The sequence below is a fragment of the Triticum aestivum genome, chromosome 3B (assembly GCF_018294505.1).
Source record: "Triticum aestivum cultivar Chinese Spring chromosome 3B, IWGSC CS RefSeq v2.1, whole genome shotgun sequence".
Lineage (NCBI taxonomy): Eukaryota > Viridiplantae > Streptophyta > Magnoliopsida > Poales > Poaceae > Triticum > Triticum aestivum.
Window position 1 is genome coordinate 557,624,593 of NC_057801.1, and position 25,250 is coordinate 557,649,842.

General features: G+C 48.4%; 1 protein-coding gene across 1 annotated transcript; it reads left to right on the top strand.

Moving 5' to 3' along the window:
- Positions 1 to 684: 684 nt before the first annotated feature.
- LOC123065708 (uncharacterized) lies at positions 685 to 3,306 on the top strand. The gene is made up of 3 exons (XM_044488939.1): positions 685 to 1,047; positions 1,434 to 1,496; positions 2,939 to 3,306. The coding sequence occupies exons 1-3, from the start codon at positions 843 to 845 to the stop codon at positions 2,992 to 2,994; spliced, it is 324 nt and encodes a 107-aa protein (XP_044344874.1). The 5' UTR covers positions 685 to 842; the 3' UTR covers positions 2,995 to 3,306.
- Positions 3,307 to 25,250: the final 21,944 nt, after the last annotated feature.

Below are 25,250 nucleotides of genomic sequence, written 5' to 3' on the forward strand. Positions count from 1 at the left end.
TTATGCATAGAAACATCACCACAAATATCCTCAGAATTTTCTAAAATGCCTAGAGCTCTCTGGCATTTTATCAAACACCTGCCATGCACTGTTCACCACTATCAAAAGTTTCAGTAAGATTCAGAGGTAACAGAAGTTCAGAGAGAGAGGGAGATCGATGTCGTGCACTTCTCCTCTTCCACTTCCCCGCACGGTGTTGTCTACCTGAGGCATAAATGAGATGCCAGGACCCCTCTGGTCAGTGCCTCGCCGCCGACCAGCACAATGGCTGGCCGGTGCACCTGCCATCGCCCTCGGCAGCGGCGGCTGAGCAGATCAGCTCACCGACCAGTGCCTTCACTCCCCTACTGCTCCCCTTCCTACCACCTCTCCACGCGGCACCTCTTCTGTGGCGTTGACCCACCGCCCAATCCGCCCCGCGCCTGGCTGGCAGTAGCCGGAGCCGATCGCCGCAGCCACACCCGCGCGGACACTTCGCCTTGGATAAGGCCGTAGGACTCACCTCCGCCCACGATAGTGCTTCTGGATTATTCCCTCGACCTCATCCACTCCTCACCACCCCCGACCGCCGTCCAAACCTACCTCGTTGGCCGGAATAACTCCGACGTGATCCACTCCGCCAGTGAACTGCTCGGACCGCCTATAAAAGGCCACCCCGAGCCTCGTTCATCACCCACACCACTCCACCACCATCCCAATCTACCTCCCGCACACCACCTCGACCTCGAGAAGGTCTTCTTCCCCGGCTCCGACTACCGATCCGCCGCCACCCTCCCCGATCAGCACGACACCACCACTCCACCCCCACCTCCAAAAATCAGCCAGTAGCCCACTGATCCACCATGAGATCATTTCCGCGCTTCAATTTGACAACCGGAGCCCTCTCCGGCGAAGCCCACAACCACCCGACGCCGCCGTCCACCGGAGTCGACCTCGCTGTCGTCCTGGTGCTCGCCGGCGACCACCACCACTACCAACCGATGCGGGGTGCCACCCCGAACGCATCCCGACCATCGCCGCCTCCTGAAACACTGGCGATCGCCACCGGTGACCACTGCCTCCCCTCTGTGCACGTGCGCGTAAAGCGCGTTTGAATTTCAAACCTGGCGGGTGGGGCCGACCCGTCAGTATTTTGTTCTTTTCTGTTTTTTTCGGAAGCGTCTCTCCAATTTACGCTTCCTTTTCTCGGAAGCGTATTTCTGGCCGAGGCATTTTTACTTGTTACCGCAGGGACCCGCTAGCAATTATTTTGTTACAGAGAGGTCCCTGGTTTTAAATCCTTAATAGCTTTTAAACCACAAATCAGTTTCAATTGTTTCTTTTTCTGAAATTCTTGTTTTTCACTCTAGTTTATTTTAGTATTTTTCTAAAAATAGTTTGAGACAACTTTTTGTGTTGTTGCAAAAAAGTTGAAGTTGGACTTTTATTTTCAGAAAGCGAAGAGGGGGACTATACCGAGAGTTTTGAAGAACCTCTTGCTGATTACTTTGGTCAAGGCAAGCATTATTGGACTTGGGTTATAGTGAAATACCTGCCTGGTTGCATCGGAGTAGTTTTTCACCATATAGTAGTGATAGTGGAAGCATGCATCGGTCACGTCAATTTAAGCACCATTGCATGAACCCTGTTGCATGTCATGTGAGCACTATTTCACTCTTCAGGTATTTTGCTAACGTATGAATGTGGATAGAATCCAGGAGTGTATCTCCTGCCTTGGACGGGCCGATGGGCACGGGTTGTGTCACGACACGACAGTGTCACTATGGCATGTGAGACATGCCAATCCTTGTAACAACACCTCTTGAGTCGGCCTAGAATCGAGTCTTGTTCCTTTAAGCCTACCTACACACCATGTTGCCACTTGTCTTCCCGCAAGGGGAGTGCGATTTAGTAAGTTGTTAACCCCTTTTCGTGTACACACCACTTAGAGAGGCCACGATGAGGGTTCCACGGCCATGGACTAATGCCAGTCATCGGGTCAAGGGGCATGGGTGTATCCGGCTGGGCCGAGAGGGGGGCACCCCTTGTAATCCGCGCGTATTAATAGTGATCCCATGCTATTCAAGACGATGGTCTCCCCGACTTAGAGTTTTACTTGAAAGATGCTTTGGGTGATTCCTGGCGTCCGGAAAGTAATTCTGGTGTGTGCTGGTCAGGTGTGTTTCCAACCCAAAGAACGTAATGGAAACTAGTCAAGGTCTAAACATTGGCTACAGAAATTCCATACATGTGGGTAAGGAGTACACCCTCTGCAGAGTTACATCTATTCGAATAGCCATGTCCACGGTCAAGGGCACAGTTGGGAAGGGTCAAGTATCGGTCCCGGTGTCGGTCTTTGGAGGAAAATAATTAAATTGAGCTTGATCCATCTTGCAGGGTAATTATGGGCACCACTGAGGCTGCCATGAATATGCATATTATTGATGTGTTGGACTAACCCAGTTCTCTTATTCAATTGTACTGAGTGTCAGTTGGGATGGCTAGACTACCCATGCACTCAGCTTTATTTTCTTTTTCTGAGTATCACCTGGGATGGCTAGACTACCCGGATACTCAGTTTTATTTTCAAGACCTTACGTGGTGTCGCTTGAGTTCTCGAGCGGTCCTGTCTTGCCCGATTCTCTTTTAGACACCCGTATGGCATTTCTTTTCAAGACCTTACGAGGTGTCGCTTTCAGATACCCGTTTGGCATTTTTCCTGGAATTTCTCGGGCGGTCTAACGCCCGATGTTCCACTTTAAATATCCTAGCTATCACTACTATTATTTGATTATTTTTCTACATCAGATCCACATTATCATGTCATGATTAATTCCAGTCAACATGTGCATTTAGCATAGCCCATCAGCATTTGCATTTGTTATGCCTTTTGTTCATAATGTTTGCGAGTACATTCCAACGTACTCACAGGCATGTCCCTGGCTATTGTCTTGGCCAGACCTGGAGGAGGACGAGCTTGCCGAGGAGGACTGCGCTAGCGAGCCCAATGCGTAGAGGTGTTCCGAGTCAGTCACCTGTGGATTTGGAGTCTACCACATGTATCATCCACTAGTGCTTCCGCTACACGAATAAAATAGTCAAGCCTCACCCTAATGCGTGGCTCACTTTATTTTATCGGTGCTATAGCACCGTCACCCACTGTCATATTCCACCACCACTTGTTGTACAAGTTTGTACTAGATTGTAGAGCACTCTGGCTCCACTCGATGTAATATTATGTGTGTACTGGTTATCTATATCAAGGAAGTCCACCAGCAGTCCTGATCTTGGGGCTGGTGAGACTTTGGGCTATTCTATGATTTATTATGGAAGTGAGCCTGACAAGAGGTCCTTCAATTGATGAGCAAGATAAGAACGCTCGCTCAGTCCGGACTACCAATAGTCGAGGTTATGGCGATATCCATAATGCGGGGGGTTCAGCCACTCCAGTACCTAGGACGTCCCATGTGGCACTTCAATGGAGAAGACGACACCACCCGCTGCAGTTAGAAGGGTCCGGACACCACCACCGCTCTGGTGAAAATACTGCCCAGTTTATACAAGGGAGAAAGAGAGGAGTTCATCTGCATTAAGCCACGGGATGGATTTTCCATGTACAATCCTCCCAGCTGGGTGAGTTGTCATCCCTTACTCTACTCTATTCATTCCCTGAGTCTTTTTTTCGTAAATATTCACTCCATCCATTTATAACAGGAATGGCGGAAAATAACCAGGGAGATCCATAGCCCGACACCACAGCCAGAGGACCATAACCGGGCCCTTGACCCCGGATTCGAAGAGGATCCGGATATATTCATGGAGATCGGGGAAGGGTTGTTCTACCAGGTGAGCTGTGACGGCACAGAAGTGGCCATCATTGCTGACTATTTCGGCCTCCTCCTTGCATCACATGTAAGTAAACAGGAGACTTATCTTCTGAAAAGGATTTACTCTTTCCATCTCACCCACCGCACGATTCTTATGCTCCAAAGGGAAGACGATCGGTGCGCCATGCCAAACTCGAGGTGACTCACCAACAAGGGGCACCTGTGCCGGGTAAGCCTTCAAAAAGAAAGGTGAACAGCAACATGGCCGAGCTATCATCAAGGAGGTATGGTCTTAAACACGCTTTGTGGTTGTCATCTTAAAGTATGACACTATCCGTTCTGTTTTAGCAGAAAGAACATCTGCCAGACTATGTCCGGGGATCCTGCCAGCCATGCCTCTACTAGCCGGATTCCAGACCCGGTCTCGAGGACGAAGGCAAACACGGAAGTGACACCGGACTGTCCTCATACACAGGTTTTTGATAGAATGTCCGTAACAAATTCTGAAGTGGAGAGTGCCATGAATCATCGGCGCCGGCGGGCCGCACTCCGCAACCCTAATTTTTCAGAAGAGGCTTTTAATGCCTTCAACTCGGGTGATGCGTACATCCGAGCCGCTCAGGACGGGCTTACTAGAGCCACAGACCAGTATTTGAAAGATATACGGGTAAGTATGAAAATCTGATAATTATGTATATCAGTAGCCCCTGAGACTTGAAATAGTTGGTACAACTGATTTAAGGAACGTTGTATTAATAGGTGCTCTAAGAGAAGAACAACCTGTTGTCTCAAGAGCTGGAAAAGTGTCGAACCCAGCTAATGGCCGCTACGGCCGAGCTGTCAAGATCCGAAAAGGCTGTGACGCCCGGATAATTAAGCTACAGTAATTCTCTGCTAATGATGCCACGTCACTTCGATTACTATCGCTAATCTCGTGTTAGTTCGAAACCGATTCAAATTCAAATTCAATTAAAGGCAAATAATAAAAGTTTTCAAACAATGAAACCAAAATGTTCAAGGTGGGTCAGATAAATCATGTGTAAATACGATGGAGAAACCAAACCTTGATAAAATGTTTAAGGGCTCTAAACTAATTAAAACAGTAGTGAAGACAATTAAACAAATACCTATTGGATTTTATAAAATATTAAAAATATTTTATTATGGGTTAAGAATTGATGTGACAGCAGTTTGTTTATGAATACTACTTTAGGTACTAGTGGTGATTTTTGATAAAACTAAAAATTAAAAGAAACTACAAATGAAACAGAAAAGAAAATAAGAAAAAGAATCAAAACAGAAACAGAACTAACGCACACACAAAAAAGGAAAGAACCCCCCCCCCCCCGGGCTCCGGCCCAGCAGCCCCCGGCCCAACTGGGCCAAGTCCCTGCCAGGCCGGCCCACCCCCATGGCCCCTTAACCCCCCACCCCGACCGAAACCCTAACCGGTCCACTCCCCACGTTCCCCACTCCCCCCGATCTCTCCCCCTCGCTCCCTCGTCTCCTCCCCCCGATCCAATCTAGATCGGGGTTGCGACCGCGTCGCCGCTCGACGACCCGCCGACGCCTGCCGCTGGACTGCACGTCGCCGGAAGCCACCCCGCCGGAGATCGCAACCTTGCCGGCCTGCTTCCTCTCCGTCGCCCGGTCGTCCCGACCTCCTCCCCGCGCCCCACTGCCTTGAACCCTGCAACCACGATGAGGCCCCCGGCCTCCCCTTCCCCTCGCTCGCACGTCGTCCCGCACCGGCACACGACCACCACCCTCCGCCCCGTCCGCCTCCGGCGGCTGCTGCTTCCCGAATCATGCGCGCCCCGGTTCCTTTGTTGATGTCCTCTGCGCCTCGCCGCACACGTGCCCGTGCGCGCCTCGCCACACGCCGGCGCCCCGCAGCTCCCTCCGCGGTGCCGCTTGGCCCCGGCCGCGCCCGCACCACCGCACCCGCGGCCGCACCACCTGAGCCTTGCCTCCGTCGCCCCTGCTCCCACTCCGCCACGCGCCGCCCTGCGGACGCAGTCCCGCACCGGTCTGCGTCGTCGCCGCCCGCCGGCGAGCGTGCGCCCCGGCTCGCCACCCCCCCCGGTTGGCCACGCCTGAGGCAGCGGACGGGCGCCCGCTGCGCCAGTTCGGGTTGCGCCCGACGCCCGCTAGCGCCCGAATCCAATATGGCCCCTAGGGCCAATGATGGGGGGCCCCGCCCCCAGAACGATTTTGTTAAAATAAGAGAGAATAGAAAAATGTTAGAATAAATAAAATATTAATTAATTAATTCTTTAATGAGTTAATTAAGTTAATTAATCTTGTTTAACTAATCTAATAAAAATAAATTAGCCTAATCACTTAGTTAGTCTAATTAACCCGATTTAGTTAAACCTGAGTCTATGACCAGTGGGACCCACGTGTCAGGTTGATCAGTCAACTCAGTTGACTGCTGACGTCAGCATGACATCATGCTGATGTCATTATTCCATTTTCGAATTTATTTAAATAATTAATTAAATTCTAGAAATTAATAAAATCTTTAGAAAATCATATCTTTTAAACCGTAACTCGGATTAAATTATTTTCAACATGAAAGTTGCTCAGAACGACGAGACGAACACGGATGCGCAGCCCGTTCGTCCGCCACACACTCCTAACATATCAAACCCGCAACTTTCCCCCTCCGGCTCCTCTGCCCGAAGACACGGAACACCGGGGATACTTTCCCGATGTTTCCCCCTTCACCGGTATCGCATATCCCTACGTTAGGTCACCCCTAGCACAAGTATTGCCGCGTCTTGCTTTGTGTTACATTTGATTGCTCTGTTATTTATTGCGCTCCCCCTCCGTTACTCCTTTCCGGTAGACTCCGAGACTGCTGCTGATACCCCTGTGGTCGACTACGTCACCGACGACTCCTCCTTGTCTGAGCAACCAGGCAAGCCCCCCCTTTGATCACCAGATATCGCCTACTCTTCTCTATACTGCTTGCATTAGAGTAGTGTAGCATGTTACTGCTTTCAGTTAATCCTATACTGCTGCATAGCCTGTCCTTGCTACTACTGTTGTTACCTTTACCTGCTATCCTACTGCTTAGTATAGGATGCTAGTGTTCCATCAGTGGCCCTACACTCTTGTCAGTCTGCCTTGCTATACTATCGGGCCCTGATCACTCGGGAGGTGATCACGGGTATATACTATACATACATACTATACAGATGGTGACTAAAGTCGGGTCAGCTCGTTGAGTACCCGCAAGTGATTCGGATAAGGGGGCTGAAAGGACAGGTGGCTCCATCCCGGTAGAGGTGGGCCTGGGTTCCCGACGGCCCCCGACTGTTACTTTGTGGCGGAGCGACAGGGCAGGTTGAGACCGCCTAGGAGAGAGGTGGGCCTAGCCCTGGTCGGCGTTCGCGGATACTTAACACGCTTAACGAGATCTTGGTATTTGATCTGAGTCTGGACATTTGGTCTATACGCACTAACCATCTACGCGGGAGTAGTTATGGGTATCCCGGCGTCGTGGTATCAGCCGAAGCCTTCTTGACGTTAGTGACGGAGCGGCGCGCGCCGGATTGGACAGCGTTAACGCAACTTCCTTTGTAATGGAGGTTGCTAGGTCTGCTTTCGGCCGCCCTTGCAACGTGCAGGTGTGCAATGGGCGATGGGCCCAGACCCCTGCGCGCATAGGATTTAGACTGGCGGGCTGACCTCTCTGTTGTGCCTAGGTGGGGCTGCGACGTGTTGATCTTCCGAGGCCGGGCATGACCCAGGAAAGTGTGTCCGGCCAAATGGGATCGAGCATGTTGGGTTATGTGGTGCACCCCTGCAGGGAAGTTAATCTATTCGAATAGTCGTGATCTTCGGTAACAGGACGACTTGGAGTTGTACCTTGACCTTATGACAACTAGAACCGGATACTTAATAAAACATACCCTTCCAAGTTCCACAGACAACCCGGTGATCGCTTTTCCACAGGGCGACGAGGGGAGGATCGCCGGGTAGGATTATGCTATGCGATGCTACTGGAGATGCTACTTGGAGATGCTACTTGGAGGACTTCAATCTACTCTCTTCTATATGCTGCAAGACGGAGGCTGCCAGAAGTGTAGTCTTCGACAGGATTAGCTATCCCCCTCTTATTCTGGCATTCTGCAGTTCAGTCCACTGATATGGCCCTTTACACATATACCCATGCATATGTAGTGTAGCTCCTTGCTTGCGAGTACTTTGGATGAGTACTCACGGTTGCTTTTCTCCCTCTTTTCCCCCTTTCCCTTCTACCTGGTTGTCGCAACCAGATGCTGGAGCCCTGGAGCCAGACGCCACCGTCGATGACGACTACTACACTGGAGGTGCCTACTACTACGTGCAGGCCGCTGACGATGACCAAGAGTAGTTAGGAGGATCCCAGGTAGGAGGCCTGCGCCTCTTTCGATCTGTATCCCAGTTTGTGCTAGCCATCTTATGGCAACTTGTTTAACTTATGTCTGTACTCAGATATTGTTGCTTCCACTGACTCGTCTATGATCGAGCACTTGTATTCGAGCCCTCGAGGCCCCTGGCTTGTATTATGATGCTTGTATGACTTATTTATGTTTTAGAGTTGTGTTGTGATATCTTCCCGTGAGTCCCTGATCTTGATCGTACACATTTGCGTGCATGATTAGTGTACGATTGAATCGGGGGCGTCACAAGTTGGTATCAGAGCCAACTGCTTGTAGGAATCCCCCTTCCACACTCCTTGGCCGAAGTCGAGTCTAGTCATTACAAAACTTTTACTAACTTGGCTGTGTGCCTTACGGGCCCACGTCGCCATTGGGTGGTATTAGGATCTTTTATTCCTCGTCTATACTCTGGGACTCTGATCTCTCTCCTATTCGGGTTAAATGATTTTACTAAATCTGACTCTAGGTTCTCGTAACTACTTCCTCCCGGAGAGCCCCTTTTACAGATGATTGCCGTCTGCACCAGAAGATTTCGAAGATAATCTTCGATATTCTCTCCAGACCTTGTGCCCATTGCTTTTGCAATTCCCTACCACCGAAATAGCCCTATGGATAACTACCTACAATTTTCGTTCATTTCTTCATCCTCAGTTGCTCTTGTTATTACAAAATGCCCTAAATTGCTCTCCGTTGTTCCGGAAATCCTTTTAAGCTTACTGCCTTGCAGTTCTTTACCACATGGATACCCCTATTGAAAATTCCTTGCACTTATTGAGTATATGTTCATCCCCATTTGTTCGTATGCTTCATAAGATACTCTGAATTACTATTCGACCTTCTGAGCATCCTCTTCAAACTATTGCTCTGTAAATACTTGTATGCTTACATTATGATGCTCCCATATCACTAGCAATATTCACTAGTATCTTTTGACACCGTCATTTTGATCCTATTGATTCAACATGTGTGCGAACACACACAATCATCTATCAACCCTTCTAAATTATCTTTCCGGCACAGACGTCATTTTGAACATGAGCTGGATCTCGACCAACCTATTTGTCGTCAATTGTGCCTCTGGTCTATACAACTTATCCATCCTTGATCAGAGCGTCTACTTCTGATCCTTTTTTTGGAAATCATAATTCCTTTGTTATCTAAGCATCGAATTATTCCGATGTTTTATAATATGATGCTCGTGCATTCTTTCTTCCTCTGATGGAGTACCGATACTCACATCAGCTCCATTGTGGATCACCCGATCCATTGTTGGATTGTATCCGACAGTTTCCTTCATATTCAATCACCTTGTGAGTTCTTCCCCTGATACATAGTGGCTTTGGTAAATTGTATCATTTGCTTGGCCAACCATGCTCTGCTTTCGTGCTTGTGATATTTACTCTTGAAACTTGTGATATATGATTCTAAGAAGCCCTTATGGGTTGAACTTATGCCTTCTCTAAACTGTGTGAACCCGAAAGTTTTCACGAGTCATACCATTCTGGTGTTTTTACCAGATAAATTTTCTGCTCTACAACTTCTTCGAAAACGTGAAGTAAATGATAGGTTAGGCATTGAAGAAGTGGGAGTCGACCTTGAACTTTGTGTTCATGCCCATGGATCCGATGTGGATCCTATCATGGAAGCTTCTTGTAATAATAACTATTTCCTTGATATAATATCATTTGGTATCTATGAATTGATCCTTTGCAAACGTGGTTCCGACCTTATTTTCTCCTTAAATTCCATTTCTTGGACAATTTAAATCACTTGTCTTCTGCAGGTCAATACGCCTGCCCAACCTCTATTATGATCTACCTTTGAGTATTACCCCTGGTATCTCGAGGATATCTTTCCATTGCACTACATCTTATAAACTTTGATGAAGTACTACCTTACCTTGTCTTTGTCACTTCATGGGTTTTGGGTTGTTTGTCGACCGAGAACACCAATAAGTGAATCGATTCCGCTCGCCGAATCAATAACTCTTAAGTAATTTTTGTTGCTTACGAGTTTAGGAACCCTTCAAGTCATTCCTAGTCTGATTGGCTATATCATTATCGTGCAACTTTTTAGATGTGCTATCTGGTCCTCCTTTCCGAATCACAATTTTTGATGATGAGCTAAGCTTACGTTGCCTTCCTCGTCATATCGTTTCGCCTTGAACAACAAGCTTGATTCCGAGTTTGTGTCGTATCCGTGGTTTCAATAACTTTTCGGTCCATCCTTCCATTTGCTTGATGTCGTTGATGAGCGATTATATATACATGAAACCTCTCGACAAATGTGTCATGATCATCATCAACATTCTGAGCTCCTCAAGGATAGCAATTGAATTCATGATGAGAAATACCATCCTTGCCCTCGATGATTTGTGTTATCATTGACCACTCGATTGCCTTCCGTTCAACACAAACTTGTTCGTGTTTTGTGTTATACCTTGAGATCCTTGCTATCCAACATTTGTTCTTCTTTACCTTGGAGTATTACCATCTTTTATGTCAAGAATGTTGTGAGAATTTCACCACCTCTTAAGAATTCTTGATGCAGGTGATACATTTTGCCATACATGTTCATTCCTTGGTCTTCGTGTTATTTCTAACAAAAAAAACCGACAATTGAGCTTGGATGTGTGATTTTAAAACTTCTAGCAACCCTCTTGCTTTGGAGTTAATGGTCGATAGTTCATTCTTAGACTATTGATGATTGAATCACCATTCCAATGTTGGCCGTGCAAACCAGCCCATATTTCAGGTGCACCTTTCAACCAATGTTTAATTGTGTATGTTTTCCTCGAGCATACAACATTATACCATTTGATCTGACAAATGCTATCTCCTAGTTCACATTATTGTGGAAAATCCATCCGCTTGGAATTCTCGATGAATTGTCGCTGAGCCCATCAGCCACCTTCTCATCCCCTCCTTGGTTTAATGATGAACTATTGTTTCAGGAACCCGCTCCCATAGTTCATTTCCTGAGAATCTTGCAATGTCATTTCGTCGAGTTGTGTAGCCCCTTTTCTTCTCGGACATCCTGAGTCTGAGGTATCATGACACCAATCGGATCTGAATCTCGGTCAGATATGATGGTTGAGACATTTTCCTAGATTCATATCATTGGTCTTTATATGACTCGGTAAGATGATGTCATGCCTAACACACCTGGCTGGAGGCCCTATTGTTATAGTTCCCTTTCCTCAAGGTTATCCTTTCTTCCATGAGGAAATGGTAAGACTTATTCTACAAGTGGTTCCTGATAAATCCTTTGTGTATCCAAGGTCCGACCCTTGCTTGAAGACCCTGTCAATGCTATCTCGAAGCTTGTCTATGGTACTCCGATTTTCAACAAGAACATTTGAAGCCCAATGCTAAATGTTTCTTGGTCAGTTATCCAAACACCGTTGTCAAGAAATTTCTCTCCCCTTACCTAAAGAGTTTTCTACATTATATCCTATCATGGATATCATGCTCTACTTGTCCTTGGGAAGGATATACCCTTGAAATATGTGTTTTAACACATTTTCCTTTCCATTGTTCTGTTTAAACTGATAACCATATTTTCCATTCCATTGGTTGGTTTAACGTTGCTTGTGATCTATATGATCTAAGCAGTAATATTCTCCTGCTTATGTAAACATCTCGGTGTACAATTCTGTCAGCAAGACCCTGTTACTATTGTTGTTGACATTCCGGTAGCCACCGATGGACGAGAACTTTGCCTATTGGTCTGCCTCGTTCGACGAGCAGGAAAATGGTTCTCTTCGTCCCTCGCCCTTGGTACCGACGTTGTTGCCGACATAACTGACATGCTACTCTCTGACATGCCTTGCTATCATGATCGTGCAAGATGTCACTGCTCCTATTAAAAAAAACCACATGGTGGGGCCATAACCCACAGTTCCACATGATCGAAACCTGACTGTCCTGTACACCCCCTATTCCCAAAGTTATTCCTCGCACGTGGCCTGTATGTAATTCACGGGCCACCGTCCTAGTGATCTATTCTGGTATCAGACGCAATATTTACTCTCGCTACTCTGAACCCTTTCTCACTCTGGTTCAGACTTCGAGCAACTATCTATCCGCTTGGAACCTCTTTTTGTACCTTCGTACCTTACTCTCGAAGCATTTCATATGTTCAACTCGAGAGATAATCTTATACTCATTCATGGGTTAACCCTAGATTGTTTCCCTCAAAAGCATTATGTCGTAGTGAGCTTCCCCTTATCCTTTCGTAAGTACGATGGAGCTCCCGAAGAAATGATGACAAGTTTATCATGATGCATTGGAATAAAGAATTGTAGACATCAACGAAAGGGATTCACTTCTTCGAGAAGATCCGTTAGAATATCGTAACTAGAACTTTCCCCCTTACTCCCCTCTTAAATCTCGGGACGAGATTTCTTGTAGTGGAGGAGAATTGTGACGCCCGGATAATTAAGCTACAGTAATTCTCTGCTAATGATGCCACGTCACTTCGCTTACTATCGCTAATCTCGTGTTAGTTCAAAACCGATTCAAATTAAAATTCAATTAAAGGCAAATAATAAAAGTTTTCAAACAATGAAACCAAAATGTTCAAGGTGGGTCAGATAAATCATGTGTAAATACGATGGAGAAACCAAACCTTGATAAAATGTTTAAGGGCTCTAAACTAATTAAAATAGTAGTGAAGACAATTAAACAAATACCTATTGGATTTTATAAAATATTAAAACTATTTTATTATGGGTTAAGAATTGATGTGACAGCAGTTTGTTTATAAATACTACTTTAGGTACTAGTGGTAATTTTTGATAAAACTAAAAATTAAAAGAAACTACAAATGAAACAGAAAAGAAAATAAGAAAAAGAATCAAAACAGAAACAGAACTAACACACAAAAAAAAGGAAAGAACCCCCCCCCCCCCCGGGGCTCCGGCCCAGCAGCCCCCAGCCCAACTGGGCCAAGTCCCTGCCAGGCCGGCCCACCCCCATGGCCCCTTAACCCCCCACCCCGACCGGAACCCTAACCGGTCCACTCCCCACGTTCCCCACTCCTCCCGATCTCTCCCCCTCGCTCCCTCGTCTCCTCCCCCCACCCCGTGCGCGCCTCGCCACACGCCAGCACCCCGCAGCTCCCTCCGCGGCGCCGCTTGGCCCCGGCCGCGCCTGCACCACCGCACCCACGGCCGCACCGCCCGAGCCTTGCCTCCGTCGCCCCTGCTCCCACTCCGCCACGCGCCGCCCTGCGGACGCAGTCCCGCACCGGTCTGTGTCGTCGCCGCCCGCCAGCGAGCGTGCGCCCCGGCTCGCCACCCCCACCCCCGGTTGGCCACGCCTGAGGCAGCGGACGGGCGCCCGCTGCGCCAGTTCGGGTTGCGCCCGACGCCCGCTAGCGCCCGAATCCAAAATGGCCCCTAGGGCCAATGACAGGATGCCCCGCCCCCAGAACGATTTTGTTAAAATAAGAGAGAATAAAAAGAATGTTAGAATAAATAAAATATTAATTAATTCATTCATTAATGAGTTAATTAAGTTAATTAATCTTGTTTAACTAATATAATTAAAATAAAGTAGCCTAATCACTTAGTTAGTCTAATTAACCGAATTTAGTTAAACCTAAGTCTATGACCAGTGGGACCCACGTGTCAGGTTGATCAGTCAACTCAGTTGACTGCTGACGTCAGCATGACATCATACTGATGTCATTATTCCATTTTCGAATTTATTTAAATAATTAATTAAATTCTAGAAATTAATAAAATCTTTAGAAAATCATATCTTTTAAACCGTAACTCGGATTAAATTATTTTCAACATGAAAGTTGCTCAGAACGACGAGACGAACCCGGATGCGCAGCCCATTCGTCCGCCACACACTCCTAACATATCAAACCCGCAACTTTCCCCCTCCGGCTCCTCTGCCCGAAAACACGGAACACCGGGGATACTTTCCCGGATGTTTCCCCGTTCACCGATATCGCCTATCCCTACATTAGGTCACCCCTAGCACAATGTATTGCCGCGTCCTGCTTTGTGTTACATTTGATTGCTCTGTTATTTATTGTGTTCCCCCTCTGTTACTCCTTTCCGGTAGACTCCGAGACCGCTGCTGATGCCCCTGTGGTCGACTACGTCACCGACGACTCCTCCTTGTGTGAGCAACCAGGCAAGCCCCCCCTTTGATCACCAGATATCGCCTACTCTTCTCTATACTGCTTGCATTAGAGTAGTGTAGCATGTTACTGCTTTCAGTTAATCCTATACTGCTGCATAGCCTGTCCTTGCTACTACTGTTGTTACCTTTACCTGCTATCCTACTGCTTAGTATAGGATGCTAGTGTTCCATCAGTGGCCCTACACTCTTGTCAGTCTGCCTTGCTATACTATCGGGTCGTGATCACTCGAGAGGTGATCACGGGTATATACTATATATACATACTATACAGATGGTGACTAAAGTCGGGTCAGCTCGTTGAGTACCCGCAAGTGATTCGGATAAGGGGGTTGAAAGGACAGGTGGCTCCATCCCGGTAGAGGTGGGCCTGGGTTCCCGACGGCCCCCGACTGTTACTTTGTGGCGGAGCGACAGGGCAGGTTGAGACCGCCTAGGAGAGAGGTGGGCCTGGCCCTGGTCTGTGTTCACGGATACTTAACATGCTTAACAAGATCTTGGTATTTGATCTGAGTCTGGCCATTTGGTCTATACACACTAACCATCTACGCGGGAGTAGTTATGGGTATCCCGGCGTCGTGGTATCAGCCGAAGCCTTCTTGACGTCAGTGACGGAGCGGCGCGCGCCGGATTGGAATGCGTTAACGCAACTTCCTTTGTAATGGATGTTGCTAGGTCTGCTTCCGGCCGCCCTCACAACGTGCAGGTGTGCAATGGGCGATGGGCCCAGACCCCTGCGCGCATAGGATTTAGACCGGTGGGCTGACCTCTCTGTTGTGCCTAGGTGGGGCTGCGACGTGTTGATCTTCCGAGGCCGGGCATGACCCAGGAAAGTGTGTCCGGCCAAATGGGATTGAGCGTGTTGGGTTATGTGGTGCACCCCTGCAGGGAAGTTAATCTATTCGAATAGCCGTGATCTTCGGTAACAGGACGACTTGGAGTTGTACCTTGACCTTATGACAACTAGAACCGGATACTTAATAAAACACACCCTTCCAAGTTCCACAGACAACCCGGTGATCGCTTTTCCACAGGGAGACAAGGGGAGGATCGCCGGGTAGGATTATGCTATGCGATGCTACTGGAGATGCTACTTGGAGATGCTACTTGGGGGACTTCAATCTAATCTCTTCTATATGCTGCAAGACGGAGGCTGCCAGAAGTGTAGTCTTCGACAGGATTAGCTATCCCCCTCTTATTCTGGCATTCTGCAGTTCAGTCCACTGATATGGCCCTTTACACATATACCCATGCATATGTAGTGTAGCTCCTTGCTTGCGAGTACTTTGGATGAGTACTCACGGTTGCTTTTCTCCCTCTTTTCCCCCTTTCCCTTCTACCTGGTTGTCGCAACCAGATGCTGGAGCCCTGGAGCCAGACGCCACCATCGGCAACGAGTACTACACTGGAGGTGCCTACTACTACGTGCAGGCCGCTGACGACGACCAAGAGTAGTTAGGAGGATCCCACGCAGGAGGCTTGCGCCTCTTTTGATCTGTATCCCAGAGTTTGCTAGCCATCTTATGGCAACTTGTTTAACTTATGTCTGTACTCAGATATTGTTGCTTCCGTTGACTCGTCTATGATCGAGCACTTGTATTCGAGCCCTCGAGGCCCTTGGCTTGTATTATGATGCTTGTATGACTTATTTATGTTTTAGAGTTGTGTTGTGATATCTTCCCGTGAGTCCCTGATCTTGATCGTACACATTTGCGTGCATGATTAGTGTACAATTGAATCAGGGGCGTCACAAAGGCATCCACTTGTATGTATTCCCGAATTGAGAAAAAACAATATTGTATGTATAGACCAGTAAGGCTAACAATATCTGATGACAAAATCCTCTGATAATCTGGAACAGAATCTAGGAATCCCCCAAGAGGGTGAACAAGGAGCGCAAAGGCAATCAGCCGCTGGCAAGCATGTACTTACACGAGTCATTCGGGAGAAAAACAAACTCCAAGATGCCAATACCCAGCTGGGCGAAGAATTGAAAGATGTTCGGGCCCAGCTGGCTGACTCCGTGGAGGAAAATAAGAGGCTTCAACGCGGCATTTTTAGTATGTGCTCAAACGAACATTTATATAGTTCGGCAAAGAAAGTAACTAACAGAGTTATGTCTGTAGGTATGCTGACTGGCTGTCCCGAAGAGGAGATGCCCGGATCCTCAGGCGATCTGCTACAAGGGCTTTCGCAACTGCACGAGCAAGTTCGACAGGTCATGCGGAGTGTCGCCAAGGCCTTGTGGTCATCCACCTCCCTACCAAGAAGTATGGGGGAGCTTGTACAGCTATTCAAGGGAGCGCGGTGGCGTTTCCGACTATGGAAGAAGGTGCGAGGGAAGCTTGGGCCATGGTGAAAACACAATATACCAAGCTCGATCCGAATCATATGGCCCGGGTCGGACCTCTAGGATCAGATGGGAAAGAAATTCCAGTTAGTCTGATATATTACCATGTAGGATTAGCCACAAAATATTCCCAACAGGATTGTAGGTTAGACAACCTGTTGGAGGGCATAGAAGAAGAAGCATTTGAGTTTAAGTGACTATGTACTTCAATTGACATATTTGTCCCTAGCCAGATTGTAAAACATTTGTCATGGCAGACCTTTTCGCTTCAGCCTCCGGACCTGACAGTCCGGAGTGTTTCCGAATACCCGCTCGGTAATATAAATCGGGGTACACGTGGAAACCAGGCGTAGGGGTCATAGTTGCTTGAACAGACAAGTACCCAACTAGCTATGTTATATTACATGGATAGTAAGAAACATATTCCAGGGAGAATAGTTCCGTTAAGGGTTCCTTTCCGTGGGTACGCATGCATTAACATGCATGTCCGAACTTCGATCAAAAAGCTCAATATATGGAACATCTGGGGGTTCATATTGTGATAGGTAAAAAACATCTTTAGTTCACCGACCGAATATTCCCTTAAGAATGCTAGCTTTTGGCTTCACCCAGTCTGAGGTACACATCCGGAGTACGCGGTAGTAACAATCATAGAGGTGCTCCCTTTATGCCCTAGCCAAACTAACGGGAACGTAGGGCATAAGCACAGGAGCCAGGCAACCCAGCTTGGCCAAAATTTAAGTCATATCGATGCATATAATGGAGAAAAAAGGTACATATGGAAAAAGGACACATATGCAGTGGGCTTGATGCCCGTAAGATAATTATATTAAGCTTCTGTATAAGAAGCCCCCAGGTATAATGAGCGCACATACTTGAAGATTAGTGCATCACAAGTGTGTAGTCTAGCCACACTAAAGCTTTAGAGCTACAAAAGAAAAAGCAAGAAGAGAGCTAAAAAGTAAATAAAAAGGAACGGGGTGAGGGAGACGAACAAGAATTCGGCGCTAGGCGTAGAATCTTCGGAGTCTGCCCATGTTCCATGGGTTCGGCTCGAGGCGATTATCAAATCCATCACGCAAGCAGTACGCTCCTCCAGTGAGAACTTTGTCAATAATGAAGGGACCCTCCCACTTGGGCTTGAGTTTGTCCTTTTTCTTCTCCGGTAGATGTAGAACGAGTTTGCCAATATTATAAGTCTTGGCCCGTACTTCTCTGCTTTGATACCTACGAGCCTGTTATTGATAGAATGTGGAACGGGCTTTTGCAACGTCGCGCTCCTCTTCCAGGTCATCTAAACTGTCCTGTCGATCGAGCTTGGTCTCTCTCTCTTAGTACATGCGCACTTGGGGTGAGTCGTGATTAATATCGCAGGGCAACACAGCCTCTGCGCCGTACACCATGAAGAAGGGTGTGTATCTAGTAGTGCGATTTGGCGTGGTCCAAAGCCCCCAGAGTACAGAGTCAAGCTCCACAACCTAGTGCGTGTCTGATTCTTTTAAGGATCGCACTAGTCTGGGTTTAATGCCGCTCATAATAAGACCATTGGCTCGTTAAACTTGACCATTTGTTTGAGGGTGATAGACAGAGGCGTAATCGAGCTTAATGCCCATGTTACGGCACAAAGTTTTCACCTCATCGGCTATGAAATTGGAGCCATTGTCGGTGATGATGCTGTGGGGGACACCATAACGGTGCACAACACCCGATATGAAGTCTATCACGGGTTCGGATTCGGTCGTTTTAACTGGTTTGGCCTCTATCCGTTTGGTGAATTTATCCACCATGACCAACAAGTATTTTTTCTTATGGCTTCCTCCTTTAAGGGGTCCGACCATATCAAGCCCCCAGACCGCAAAAGGCCAAGTTATGGGGATTGTTTGTAGAGCGGTGGGTGGCATATGGCTTTGGTTGGCGAAAAGCTGGCATCCGACGCAATGTTGGACAAGGTCCTATGCGTCTGCTCGGGCCGTTGGCCAGTAGAAACCTGTACGGAAGGCCTTGCTTATAAGGGCCCGAGCTGCGGCGTGGTGACCGCCGAGGCCGGCATGAATTTCAGCCAAGAGTTGTCGCCCTTCCTCCTCGGAGATACATCTTTGAAGTACTCCGGTAGCACTTTTCTTATAAAGCTCTCCCTCATGGACTTTGTAGGCTTTAGAGCACCGCACAATGCAACGTGCCTCATTTTGATCCTCGGGGAGTTCTTGCCTATTAAGGTAGGCCAAGAAGGGCTCGATCCATGGGGCGATAACAGCCATGATGAGATGGGCCGAAGGTGTTATTTTGGTGGCAGAGCCCACGGTTATGTCAGTGTGTTCGGAATCTGGGGTTGTGGTCAGATCCGGACTGATGTTGCCGGTCTCCCCTTGCCACACCACGGATGGCTTGAAAAGCCTTTCCAAAAAGATGTTAGGTGGGACGGGGTCGCGCTTAGCACCGATGCGGGCGAGGACATCCGCCGCTTGATTGTTTTCCCGAACCACATGATGAAATTCGAGCCCCTCGAATCGAGCTGACATTTTAAGGACGACATTACGATAGGCCGCCATTTTCGGATTTTGGCATTGAAGTCTCCATTTATTTGAGATATTGCGAGGTTTGAATCCCCACGCACTTCCAGGCGCTGAATGCCCATGGAGACGGCCATCCAAAGACCATGCAACAGAGCCTCGTATTCGGCTGCATTGTTGGAGTCTGTGTATAATATTTGGAGTATGTATTGGACTGTATCTCCAGTGGGGGATGTTAGGACAACACCTGCTCCCAAACCTGCCAGCATTTTAGAGCCGTCGAAGTGCATGATCCAGTTGGAGTATGTGCCATACTCTTTAGGGAGTTCGTCCTCTGTCCATTCGGCAATGAAGTCTGCCAGTACTTGGGATTTAATGGCTCGGTGTGGTTTATATGTGATGTCGAATGGGAGGAGCTCGATGGCCCACTTAGCAATCCGGCCCGTGGCATCGCGGTTGTTTATTATGTCATTGAGTGGTACTTTGGAGGCCACCATGATTTAACACTCTTGAAAGTAGTGCCGTAGTTTCCGGGATGCCATGAAGACCGCGTATGCTATTTTTTGATAATGTGGGTACCGGGATTTGCATGGTGTGAGGACAGTAGATACGTAGTATACCGGCTTCTGAACCGGAAATTTGTGTCTGTCCTCCTCTCGTTCGACGACGAGCACCGCACTCACAACTTGGTGTGTTGCAGCTATGTATAACAGCATGGGTTTGCCAACGTTCGGCGCGGCCAGGATTGGGTTGCTTGCTAAAAGAGCCTTTATTTCCTCCAGTCCGGCCATCGCTGCGTCCGTCCACTCAAAGTGTTCGGTTCATCGAAGAAGGTGATAAAGTGGCAATGCATTTTCTCCCAATCTGGAGATAAAGCGGCTTAAACCTGCCACACATCTAGTTAGTTTCTGGATTTGTTTGAGATCTGTTGGGGTAGACAACCGTGACAAAGCTCGGATTTTAGCTGGGTTTGCTTCAATTCCTCTATTGGAAATGATGAAGCCCAGCAGCTTTCCAGCGGGAACGCCGAAAACACATTTTTCCGGATTGAGCTTAATTTCATATGTTCGGAGGTTATCGAATGTGAGCCTTAGATTGTCTATTAAAGATTCGACATGTCTAGTCTTGATGACCACGTAGTCGACATATGCTTCAACTGTTTTGCCGATTTGTTTCTCTAGGCATGTTTGAATCATGCGTTGGTATGTGGCACCAGCGTTTTTGAGCCTAAAAGGCATAGTGTTGAAGCAGAAAGGCCCGTATGGGGTGATGAATGCCGTTGCGGCCTGATCGGACTCTGTCATCTTGATTTGATGGTATCCGGAGTATGCATTGAGGAAACACAATGAGTCATGTCCTGTGGTAGCATCAATAATCTGATCGATGCGCGGGAGAGGGAAGGGATCCTTAAGGCAATCCTTGTTGAGGTCTTCGAAATCGACACGTAGGCGCCAGGATTTATCCTTCTTTGGTACCATCACCAGGTTTGCTAGCCAATCCGGGTGTTTTATCTCTCTGATGAATCCGGCTTCGAGTAACTTGGCTAGCTCCTCTCCCATAGCTTGTCGTTTGGGTTCTCAAAAGCGTCGTAGTGTTTGCTTAACCGGCTTGTATCCCTTCAGTATGTTGAGGTTGTGTTCGGCCAGCCTGCGTGGGATCACCGGCATATCAGAAGGGTGCCAGGTGAAGATATCCCAGTTCTCGCATAGGAACGCCCGCAGTGCAGCGTCGATTGTGGGGTCCAGCTGTGCCCCAATGGATGATGTCTTCGTGGAGTCCGTTGGGTGGACTTGGAATTTGACTATTTCATCCGCTGGTTTAAAGGAGGTGGACTTGGATCACTTATTGAGTATCACGTCGTCCTTATCCACTATGGAGTGTAATGCAGTTAATTCTTCGGTCGCGAGGGCTTCGGACAATGCTTCGAGGGCCAAGGCGGCTGTTTTATTTTCGGTGCTGTCGAGGATATACCCCGTGGTATGACCCGGCTGGAAATATGACCCGGCCGGACTTGGCGACTCATTAGTAACCTGCCCTGACTTGGCGACTCACGAAGTGACCTGCCCGGATCTCTCCACTCACTGATGACCCGCCTAGATCTGGTGACTCATTGGTAACCCGGCAGGCAGGTCAGAGGAGTGACAAGACCCGGTGGCCCAATGGGCGGTTCATGGAAGGTCGGTTCATGTTATGGTGCGCCGGTTTAAGAGAAAGGCATAAGGAATATTCTCCTACAAAGGAAGAAAGACTAGGACTCCACTTGTAATAGATTAATCCTAATCCTACTAGGACTAGTCATGTAACCCGCCCCTTCAACATATATAAGGAGGGGCAGGGCACCCCAAGAGAGAGGAGAAAATAATCTTAAGGTTAGACACAACTAGGAGAGCTAGTTTACAGCGACTCCCTCATGATGATAATGAGACCTAGCCACAAACAGCATGCAGGGTTATTACCGGATGATGTTTCCCGAGGCCCGAAGCTGTCTAAACCCTTGTCATGTGCGTTGATCCGCCCTGCGTCTCTCATCCCGATCAACCCCTCTCAAGCTACTACATAGATGTGTTGGCCTCAGGACTAAGTCCTCACACTAGGACACCTGTCGTGACAATTCCGTGATAGTTGGCACCCACCATGGGGCCTGCGCATGATGGTGATGAGTTCTTGAAGGGATCTCTCTCAGGGATCGAGAAGCCAGCTCGTGATTGGTCGCATGAAGGAGAGCTGGCACAGAATAATCGCGCAGTACAGGAATGAGAATATTAGGATTGCGTGTGTCGCCATAGGCGTCGCTGGGTGATCCGTTGAATTTGATTTTCCGCTGTTGTGCGGCCGCACATGACGAGAAGAAATGGCCAGCTCGATTCCGGATATGTTGCGCTACGAAGAAGCCGAGTCGCCGAGATTGATTGTTGGTCCTGGTTAATTTCGGATATGATGCCCTACGAAGAAGCCGAGTCGCCGAGATTGATTGTTTTTCTTGGGCCACGGAAGTTTGAGCTGATCGATATCCGTTGAATGCACGGCAAAGTCCGCAAGCGACCGGGGCCTGTCCAAATCCGCTGACGTGTACTTTTACTGGCTCAAGTCCTGAGATGACAGCGACGCAATAATCATTAGGGGATTCTTGCCTGAAGGAGCCCGAGACGGTCTGCTACGCGCGGCAAATAGTATATTACAGTACTAATACAACAGAGCCACGTGTACTAGGGCAGCCATGCCCGATGCAAGCTATTGCCGCCACTACCACACCTCCCATTAAGTATGTGGGGTGAGGGAGTCCTGGATTAGGGGGTATCCGGACAGCCGGACTATATTCTTTGGCCGGACTATTGGACTATGAAGATACAAGATAGAAGACTTCGTCCCGTGTCCGGATGGGACTCTCCTTGGCGTGGAAGGCAAGCTTGGCGATTCGGATATAGATCTCCTTCTCTGTAAACCGACCCTGTGTAACCCTAGCCCCCTCCTATGTCTATATAAACCGGAGGGTTTAGTCCGTAGGACAATAACAATCATACCATAGGCTAGCTTCTAGGGTTTAGCCTCTCTGATCTCGTGGTAGATAAACTCTTGTAATACTCATATCATCAAGATCAATCAAGCAGGAAGTAGGGTATTACCTCCATCGAGAGGGCCCGAACCTGGGTAAACATCGTGTCCCCCGCCTCCTGTTACCATTAGTCTTAGACGCACAGTTCGGGACCCCCTACCCGAGATCCGCCGGTTTTGGCACCGACATTGGTGCTTTCATTGAGAGTTCCTCTGTGTCGTCGCTATAAGGCTTGATGGTTCGTCTCGTTGTTAAATACAACATCACCGCCGGGGGATTCCTAGCTCTAGGCCAAACTCTCCGGCTGGGCGGCTTCGTTATGGCCGCCCGATCGGCTGTCGCGCCGACAATGACTTCTCAGGTCATTAAGAATAGCCTCCACGTTGATTCGGAACTTGCCTAACAGATGGACCCAATGGAGCTCTTCTCCCTCAATGAGCTCTTGGATCACATCGCCGCCCTGTGCGTCGCTACGGACTATGGCCGGATCGGGCTTAAACCCGACCAAAGGGAGATTCACTCTCCACCGGTCACCCATGAGATAGCGGTAGTGGAAGAGCATCATCCTAATTCTCCCTCTACTTTGAGGATGAACTATGTTCGGATTTCCGAGCTCTCTGAAGTCGGACACCCGCTCGCAATAGGACATGAGCCAGACCCCGGACTCAGAATTGGGTGGCAGGCTGAAGAGATCGGGCAGCGCCCCAGAACCCGAGCCATTAAGCTCGGAAGCCTCTTTGCCCCTGGGTCCTAGATCGGGTCGGAATTCGGATTCAAAACCACCCACCCACCCAGATTTATCCAATTTTTCACATATCAGACAAGAGCCCCAAGAAACAGTACATCATTACTGGGCCAGATTCCTCCTTATGATGCACAGGGTCAAGGACTGTCATGAGGCAGACGCAATCTCCCTCTTTTGCAAAAATTGCACGGACAAAGGGATTCTCAACGCTATAAGTCACCGCAACATAGTACAGTTTGCTGACTTAGCAGCCATAGTGCAAAAATACTGCACGATGGAAAGCGCCTGGAAAACCCAAACAAACTTCTGGGACAATCCGTCTCTAACCAATTCCTCTGTCCGAGCTAAAAGGGTAAGCTCTCGTAAGTCACCCGATTCAAGTACTAAAAAGCCAAAGCCCGCCGCAAGGCGTGGAACCGTATTGGAAGAATGGCTAAACGGGCCATGCAAGATTCACAACACACCAGATACTACGCCAACGCATAGCCTTAGAGCATGTTGGATACTCCGGCAGGTAGCAAAGAGCGGCGAGGATCTCCTCATAGAACATAAAACAGAGCAACATCCCGCCAGAGATAACAATACGGTCTATACAGTCTTTGAGACTTTCGCCTCAAATAACAGGCGCAAGCGAGCTCAGGCAACCTCGCAGAAGTTTGCCATGTGGCAAGAATAAATCCATGGAACGACACGGCTATAACTTACAATGCCGGTGACAAACCTCAATTCCGAACAGTCCGAGCACCAGCCGCTTTGGTCCTTAGCCCAATCGTGGATGGCTTCAGGCTCACTAAAGTGCTCATGGACGGCGGAAGCAGGCTAAACCTCATTTACGAAGAAACCCTTATCAAGATGGAAATTGACAGGAGCCGCATTGAGCAAAGCAGCACAACCTTCAGAGGAATTATCCCTAGTCGGGAGGCGCGATGCGCGGGAAAAATCACACTAGATGTGGTATTTGGCACGCCGGAGAATTACAGGTCCGAAGAAATTACATTCCAAGTGGCCCCGTTCAGCAGCGGATACCACGCCCTCTTGGGGTGGGACGCATTCACAAGCTTCCAGGCTATACCCCATTATGGGTACATGAAGCTCAAAATGCCCGAGCCCAATGGAATCATCACTCTAGCTAGTGATCCAAACGTCGTGCTCCGCGCCGAAAACAAAACTGCCGCCCTCGCCCTGGAGGCATTATCAGAAGCCCTCGAGGCCGAAGAGCTAACAACGCTGCGAGCAACAATGGACAGAAACGACATGATACTCGACAAGCGACTTAAATCCACCTCCTTCAAACCAGCGGACGAGATAGTCAAATTCCAGGTCCACCCAACGGACCCTACAAAGACAGCTTCAATTGGGACACAGTTGAACCCCGTGATAGACGCCGCACTGCGAGATTTCCTGCGTGAAAACTGGGATATCTTCGCCTGGCACCCTTCGGACATGTCGGACATCCCACGTAGGCTGGCCGAACGCAGCCTCAACATACTGAAAGGATACAAGCCAGTCAAGCAGACTCTTAGGCGCTTCTCAGAGCCTAAGCGGCTAGCCATGGGAGAAGAGCTAGCCAAACTACTCGAGGCTGGATTCATCAGAGACATCAAACATCCGGATTGGCTAGCAAACTTGGTAATGGTACCAAAAAAGGACAAATCCTGCCGCTTGTGTGTCGATTTCATAAACCTCAATAAAGGT

Coding starts and splice junctions, on each gene's coding strand:
- LOC123065708 (XM_044488939.1), top strand. CDS start 843: ATGAGATCATTTCCGCGCTTCAATTTGACAACCGGAGCCCTCTCCGGC. Junction 1,048..1,433: donor AACACTGGCGATCGCCACCG/GTGACCACTGCC, acceptor TTTTATTTTCAG/AAAGCGAAGAGGGGGACTAT. Junction 1,497..2,938: donor TGCTGATTACTTTGGTCAAG/GCAAGCATTATT, acceptor TGTCTTGGCCAG/ACCTGGAGGAGGACGAGCTT.